Below are 8785 nucleotides of genomic sequence, written 5' to 3' on the forward strand. Positions count from 1 at the left end.
AATCATTCTCCGGCTAATCAAAAAAATTGCTGATTTCAAAGGCATCTATTCCAACCTCATTCGAAACTAATCAATATAATTTTTTTTTAATTGCAACTGATTTTTATAATATATAAAATTAGTCAATAAATATCAATAAATATTTCTGCAATTAATGTGTGCAGCTACTGGATAAATACTTTGAATATGCTATTGAGAGTACAATCTTCAATCTTCACAATCTTTAGTAATGATGCTATAAGGTGTGGGAGACCTTGCTATAGTGTGAAATGTAAAGTTCATTGTTAGGCAAGATTCACAGAGGAATGTTTTGCAAAAAAGCTTTATTTACTATAAATGACAGCCTTGAGCCTTTATAATAAAAACAGAAGTCACATAATTTAATTAAAATTATATATTTTTTAAATCCAGAAAACGTACTCATGAGAAATAACTAAGGTTAATAGTGGGCCTCTTTAAGTTCTGTGCAGTAACATCCACAATAGCTACTGTATGTGAACAGGTGTTTTGTGTCATAGTTGCTATAGTGCACAGCTGGAACAATGTATTGACCAATTCACATCCGAGACTGTAACTATCATTAACATTCTTGACTCTATTGTTGTTGTACACCAAAGAAAGAGATGCATTTCTCGGCTGCATCTGTACCACTGAAGCCTTTTTTCTCCCTCTCTTTCTCTCTGGTTTCCTTTGTCTGGTGCTCCTCCAGGATCGCTAGTGTGCCAAAATCACGCCTCGCTCTCGCTTTCTCGTCTCACTCTCTGGCTTTCCCTCATATTTCCCCAAGACTGCAATCGATAGAGGCGTCTGTGATCAGGTTGCCACGTGTGATTCATTTGGGTAACCTTGACTACGGTTTGATGTGCGTGTGGACTTGGCTTGGCTAGCTGCAGCGTGAGTCAGAGAAAGCGTGTGCCGTGCAGGAGCTGGTCTGCTTACAGTATTGATTTGCCTGGGCAGCCAAGAGGGGTTTCACCTCTTCCTGCAATGAGTGCCCCAAACTACTTCAGAGTTTTTATAGGGACTTGCATAATTTGTGTGAGATTAGCAACCTTGAATGGTTTTGTATTGAATATCTGATGATTTGAATGGTTAAATGAATGATGATTTGAATTATTCACAATAATTTTAAATGCACCTTTTTAAAATACACCTTGTATACCACTGAACATTTATTAAAATGATCCTTGTAATATACTGTAGTATACCATATGTGTGTTAAACAATGATTGTATACAATTGTGTACATCTTTCATGAGTATTTGGACTCTGTAATGTATACTAATAGAGCATTTTTTACATATATTATTATAAGTCAGGCCTATTGCAACACTCTTGTAAGAATATGTAATAGGCCTCTTATCTACCAAGGGTCCTTGGCCTAAAAAAGGGTGTTTAAATATCTTAATTTTCTACATAAGATTAAGGCACACAATATTAATAAACCTCAATTCAAAATCACTAATGCCTTATTTCTTCCTGTTTTCTCCTTTTCACAGAACTCCATCAGACACAACCTCTCCCTACATACCCGCTTCATCCGTGTTCAGAATGAGGGAACAGGAAAAAGTTCCTGGTGGATGCTTAACCCAGAGGGTGGAAAGATGGGCAAAGGGCCCCGAAGACGAGCTGTATCCATGGACAACGGCACTAAGTACCTGAAGAGCCGAGGCCGAGTCAGCCGGAAGAGAGCAGGAGCTGTGGGAATGGGCCGAGAGCTTGGAGGACCCGGAATACAGGGATCGCCAGAACATGGAAGCCCAGCTGGTAAGGGAGTAATGGGAGTTGGGGGTGAAGAGTTTGATGCCTGGACAGACCTCCACTCCAGAACAAGCTCATCTGCGTCAACATTAAGTGGATGCTTGTCTCCTATTCTGGCTGAGACAGAACCTGATGAACCAGAGGAAGGAGGACTCTCCTGCTCAGCCTCCCCACGACTCTACCCTAGCCCCACCAGCACAAGATCTCCAGCCCTTGGAACTGGAGGACACTGTCCATCTGTCGAGCTCCCGCACCTAGCTGATCTAACTGGAGCCATCAGCTTGGAAGAGGGCTTCTCCCAACCTCTATCACTTAAGCGCAATGGCTATCACTACGGCCCTGGACCCAAAGGAGAGACCTCCTACTGTGGAACGGTCTATGGCCAACCATCCATGGGCATGCTTAGGCATCATACGCCTATGCAGACAATTCAGGAAAATAAGCCTACCAGCTTCCAGCGTGCTCTTAGGGCGTACTCAGAGAACAATGCCCTTGAAAGTCTACTTGCTGGAGGGCCACAATACTGTGGTAAGGACATGGTTGTGGGGCAAGGAGCAGCGTCCCATTCCCTTATGTCACAATCCAACAGCGCTGTGCACTCTCATGGCCACAATCAGAGCCATAATCACAGCCAGAATCACAATCACAACCCAGAGCATGGCCACAATCACAATTCCAGTCAGAGTCTTCACAACGGCCATGGAGTAACCCACGAGCAAACCCCAAGTCATCATCACAATCCCAATCAAGCTCATAATAAGCATCACCCGGGTCTCGACTACAATCACCACAAACACCACCGTGGCCATGACTATGTTCAATCCCATGACCACAAACTCAATGCTAGTCCCAATCCTAACCACATGCACAATCACCTGCAATCCAGACAACCGGACCTTTCTCCCAGGGTGAACAATGACATGTTACAACCCTACAACCACAAATCCCCTAGCCTTTATGGCTCACGTGCTCACCTCCCTTCGACTGCCCTGCCTCCCAACCCTGCCAGTGTCTTGGATGTACCCCAAGACCCATGTCGCCTGGCTTCAGCCCCACACCCTCGCCATCAGTCCTACCCAGGTTCTCACCTCCACCAGGGCATGACGGAACCCTGGCAGGGATATTACCACCACACATCACAGAATCCTAATTATCATGGCAACCACCAAGCTAACCATCACCAGGATCCTCACAGTCGGTTGCAGTCTGAGCTGGAGATGGATGTGCACCAGAGCAGTCTGGATTGCGATGTGGAGTCCATCCTCCTGAATGACTTCATGGACTCAACGGAGGGTATGGACTTTAATTTTGACGGGTCGCTATCACAGGGTGTTGGCATGGGAATGGGTTTGGGAATGGGAATGGGAGTGGGGGTTTTTGCAGGGCCTCAGCAATCACACAACAGCCAGAGTTGGGTGCCTGGGTGAACTGTGGGGGCATTAAGGACCTACATATAGGCAAACATTCAACCATACAGCCTTCTGAAGGGCAGCGGGTCAAGTCAAATCAAATGAACAAATTGACCAAGATTCCCTTTTGCTGATGTCAGATTCTGGACTCATAATTATTCCTTGCCCCATCCCTTAAAATCCCCCTCCCTGCTGTGGGATAATGTCATAGCGCCCTAACAGTCCTTTCTGTGGTTCATGTCCTTCAGTTTGTGCTCAATTCATCACCTCCATGTCTTTCTGGGCAAAAGCTCTGAAGCACTTTACATCGCCATCCATTCCGATGCTGTAACGACCACCCCGCGACCTGGGAGGAATCACATTGTCCGCTGGCCTGGGTTTAATGTATGCAAACGACTTTGTTATCCTTCCTGAACAAAAAAGTAAATAAATAATTAAGCGTTGGTGTTGTTTTACTAAACATGAGTACAGGATTGAGCAGTTGCTATAGCTGTCTGAGTGTCTGTGCTGTCATTTGTGTATTCGTCAGTGTGCGGGTGTGTGAGCGTCTGAGTGTGGAGCTGCTTTTCTTTGGTAAATGTACGCACCTCCTCCCAAGTAGGTCTATTGGATGTCCCTTTATTGTGGGCCAGGACAGTCATCCATCAGACACACTCTATTGATATTCAGCATATCCTTTTTAATCTCCAAAGTAATGCACCAGCTATGCATCACTGTGGCAAATAGAATGTGATGCTCGGAGAGCGCAGGGCTGTTTTTCCCCCGGACACACAACGACTTAATGTGTTTTGGCGAAAGTGATGATTAAAGTCACTCTGCAGTAAGTGGGGGGCAGGGGGAGGGGGTATTCGAAGGAGGTAGGGAGGGCAGAGATAGAAAGATAGAGGGGGAAAAGGAGAAATGCAAATATTATCACTATGCCCCCTTCCTTTCCATTCTGTGAATTTATAAAGCTTTCCCTGTAATGAAATAAGGAACGATCCAACACTACCGCACATCCTGTGCAGGGCTCTTTCCTGGTTCACCTCGGCCTAGCAACTCTGTGGCAGTCTTCGACCAATGCACTGGCTTTATTTTGACTACATTGGCATTTGTTAATTTTCTGCCTATGCAGTGTTACCCTAGGTAATCAATATCATTGAACAAATTTGAAGATTTGTCAACTCTTATAAACTGTGTGCTAATGTAACACAGAGGTGGAATTTGGAAATGTGTCCTCAATGAGTTAAAACTTGACTAATCTGACTAACTATTTGATGGTAGTGCTACCTCAAGGTTGCAAAAGGAAAGGTGTCGTCTCATATCTGGTTTGAGGCTGCAACAACTTTACAGAAAGACAATTACACCATCTTCCAGAGCCTTTGTGTCCTACACTAGTGAACTGCATGCTGATTAGTTCAGTCAGCAAGCTAAAAAATTGGTGCTATCTTCTCTTTGCAGACTTGCCCTATCATGTTGCCCTTATCCAGTGATCTCCCAGACTCCCAGTAATTAAGTGCAAGTGTATATTTTCTCATTCTAGATGTAACGTAACACCAAGGATTCAAATAGAAAGACTCCTCTAATTATGCCATGGTTTGGTGAGGTTGTAGGGGCACATTCATGTAGATCCCAGATGTCTTATCCTATTATGGACACTAGATAGGGATGGACGAAGTAATGGAAACACCACACCGAAAAAGAGCTTCACTTTGAAGCAATTAAATCACCATTACTTGAATATAGCTACAAAGGAGAGTCTATTAGGTTGATTGCTAATTACAAAACATGTCAGGTATAAAAAAAGGTCTGACAGTTAGCATTTTGATATGAGAGGTTTCGAAGGCAACGTGTGGCAACTAACAGGCTTTTAAAGCCTGTAGTCTGTACGTGAATTGCTGGTGCATCCATGTCAAAAATTGCTAAATTATTTGTTTGTCAGGGAAGACAGGATCAAAAATAATGATAGCATATCCCGAACAGTAAAAATGCATTGGCAAAGACAAACAGAAGTCGCAACTCAGTGCTCTCTGACAATCAAAAACATATAAAGTACAGCATCAAAAATGGAAGGCTATACGAATCAGTATTTCTGAAAAGGCATCAGATGGTGAAAGCATTGTTCACTTGTGATGGTCCATAATTACAGGATTATAATGTCTTCATGCACACTACTGAAATTCAAGTGTAATTTCATGGCTGCCAGGATAAAGTCACCTTCCATGGCCAATCACCAAATCAGAACATCTTTGAATTTTTATTTAAATTTCTGGAGCACAAAGGGTAGATTCCACCCCCTTCATTATGAATTGGAGAGGTCGGTTCCTTCAGCATTCCAACAAGAACTGCTTGTGAAATAACTCATATTAGGTCCTTGATGTTTCTGTACTGTTTGGTGTCCACTCTTTATTTGCTTTTGTCTAGCATTGTTGATGTTCCATTAAATGCACCCCCCACCCCCTACATTTTTTTTTCTTTAAATATATGCTGCCAGGTGCTTTCTCAGAGGCTGAAACTGTCCGCAGATACATGGCTTGGATGCAGCTTTTTATTCCGCTTAAATTTTGATGAGGAAAAACGTACATGTAGTGAAATGGAGAGTGCGGTTAAAAAAGATAAAGGAAGCTGACAGAGAGTGAGTTGAAAAGGACGGCACTAGGTTGCTTGAAAGAAAAAAAGATAGCCCTCACAGAACGAGATGGTGTGTGTGTGTTTCTGTGCATGAGAGAGAGAGTCTGTCAGAGTAGCTTCCCTCAGCAGAGCTGTTTGAATCAGGCCAAATGTCAAGTGGCTCTCTACAGTGTTTCTCACACGGCCCGATCAGATAGCCATCCCTCTTTCTCACTGTCTCTCTTTCCTGCCAAGGACAATGAGCCCTGTCTTCATCCGATTTCATTCCTGTCTTTATGTTCTTTTTGATGTGGTCAGGAATCTGTTGTTATCCAACTGTGATTTTGATTGCTGGCCTACGCCTGCTTCAGTGCTCAGCTTCATGTGTGTGAGCGTGTATGTGTGTGCGTGCGTGTGTAGCACAGTGACGTACCTGAAATGATATGAAAATGAATTGAAATTGTGCCCTGGTATTTACTATGCCTGGCTATCAATAATATAATATACACAGTTTATATTTATTGGGTATAAAGATGGGCTTGTGGATGACAGTATGGAGCTCCTGTATCCCATTCATCTATATTACAAGATCATGATTCTATTACAGTTCATTTCTGTTACATGCTGTACAAAAATCTGTATTGAGAAAATTGTATAATATTTTTTGACAAGCAAATATCAGTTTTATTTCTTTTTTTAAATGATGTATCTGCTCATCTTGTGGCCTGTAAAATAAAACAAAAGAGAACTTGAAAAACTCGAAAGTCTTTTTCTGCCAATGTGTGTGAACAACGTGTCTGAGAAAAGAAAGATTGCAAATGATATATCTTTAAAGCTTCAATTGATTTGATTCAGACAAAAATGTGCTTAAAAGAAAAATAAGTTTATTCAAGTGTGCTATTAGTATACTTCTTTTAAACTAAAAAATAGGAAAGTATACTTTCAGTCTACTTTTGTGCTTTATATACTTGTCAGAAATATACTTAAAATGATATTTAAGTATACTTGACTTATACTCCAAAAGTCTAAGTATATTTGAGCTATACTTGCGCTCTGAGAATCCGTATGCTCATTGTTATATGCGCTATTGCACATCTTCTGAACAGAATTTCCAAAACACAAGTGAAGAAGAAACTGAAACAACAGATGCTTCCACATGTAATGTAACACAATCGTCAGACATAAAATAACATCAAAACCATAGATATGTAAAACTGTGTAACGTTATGGAATAACATGTCGACCCATGAAGAGGTAATAATGATAATAAAAATAACTGTCAAGCTTTGGGGTGTTGATCAAATCCATCTACATTTCGATTATCATGAATAGTCTTTTTTCCGCTTTTTGTTCAAAATGTTTTTTTTTTTTTTTAATTCATGAAACTTACCCATATTTAAGTGTTTTTAAAAAACAATGCATGAAGCTAGAAAAAATAGTTTTGTTTACAAGCAGATACCCTGTTCTTTCTTTTGATGTTTTGTATGTTCAGATATGCATATAACAAAATATATACAAATTAACACCTAAATAGGGACATAGTAGTATACTTAAAGTATGATCTAAAGTTCACTTAAAGAAAACTTACGAGTATACTTGCTGTATAAAACTGCTAAACTAGTAGTTTACTGAGACTATACTTCAAAGTGTACTAAATATGCATAAAAAGTATTTAATTAGTAAACTATCAGTATACCTATAAGTTCACTTTTATACTTTCAGTACAAACTGAAAACATAGATGTACACTAGTTGTGTACTCAAAGTTTACTTAAAAGTATACTTTTATGTACTAGAAAGTGGGCCAATTTAGTCCCAATGAGTATTGAAATAGTACACTTTAAAGTATACTAGTAGTACACTGATATTTGTATACTTGCAGCACAAACTAAAAACATAGATGTAAACTAGTTGTGTACTCAAAGTTTACTACTGTTATTCTTAAAGTATACTTAAAAGTATACGTTTATGTACTAGAAAGTGGGCCAATTTAGGCCCAAGGAGTATTTAAATACACTTAAAAATATATTACTAGTACACTGATATTTGTATACTTACTACATAAAGTATACTTAAAACTATACGTGAACTTTACTTAAGTATACTTAATAAAATAAACTTTTAGTATACATCTTTTTAGTAAGGGTAGGAAGTTGCGACTGACAGTATTGTGTTGTATCTCTGAGTGAAACGGAACACTGAATGAGAAAAAAAAAAGAGGGCAGGACTTGATTTTAGTGCAACATTGATGTGAAACTGACTTCATCATAGAAGGAATGCTATTCCTGATGGGATTCCACATTTTCCAACACATTTTCAGGTTTTGACTAAAGATGAATTGTTCACCACAATAATAGTAACGTGTGCTAACAAGCAAACAGAGCTATATATATATATATATACATATATATATAAATAAAATAAAAAGAGCCAATTTGTTTGCTGTCAGAGTACATTAAGAATTTAGAATTTTAGAGAATTTCAAAAGAAACATCTGATACAAACTATGCATTTAATGAAACACAACAGAGAATTCAATTAAGTCTCCAGAACTATAAAAGAGCGACCCTTGAGCAATAATTTTTCCTCTGGGATGCCATGGAGGTCAATGAGAATAATACTCATTATGTGTGTTTCCATGTGTGTCATGGAAATTTCAGATGGTTACAACAGGAAATGCAGTTCATATTCAGGATCAGCATTTCAAGATCTAGTGAGCTTCTGTTTCTAAGGTGGCATGAGTGATTTGAAATACTCTACATAGGCAGCACCTCCTCACACAAGTTGAATTTTTATTTCGGCAGTTTGTCATTAGCATGTTGCTAAGCTAACAACACTCTTCTAAAAATAGAATTTACATTACTTACAAAATCCATCACAAAATTTCATAATTCATTTTAGGAATACATTCTGCCTTCTCCACGAAGGATTCATGCAATGCTGCCTTAGAATTTGGCTAAGGTGACATAATTATGCTGCCTACCTTTTTGGACAGCCCTCATATTGAAAGCATATTTATGATGTAGG

At 39.8% G+C, this 8785-nt stretch overlaps 1 protein-coding gene across 1 annotated transcript in view; it reads left to right on the plus strand.

The window, feature by feature from the left end:
- foxo6b (forkhead box O6 b) overlaps window positions 1-6516 on the plus strand; it is a 44055-nt gene extending 37539 nt beyond the window's left edge. Inside the window, exon 2 of the mRNA XM_073822098.1 lies at window positions 1500-6516. Coding sequence (XP_073678199.1) covers window positions 1500-3188 — 1689 coding nt within the window. The 3' untranslated portion in view covers window positions 3189-6516. The remainder of the gene's footprint in view (window positions 1-1499) is intronic.
- Window positions 6517-8785: the final 2269 nt, after the last annotated feature.

The sequence above is a fragment of the Garra rufa genome, chromosome 17 (assembly GCF_049309525.1).
Source record: "Garra rufa chromosome 17, GarRuf1.0, whole genome shotgun sequence".
In the NCBI taxonomy this organism is placed as follows: domain Eukaryota; kingdom Metazoa; phylum Chordata; class Actinopteri; order Cypriniformes; family Cyprinidae; genus Garra; species Garra rufa.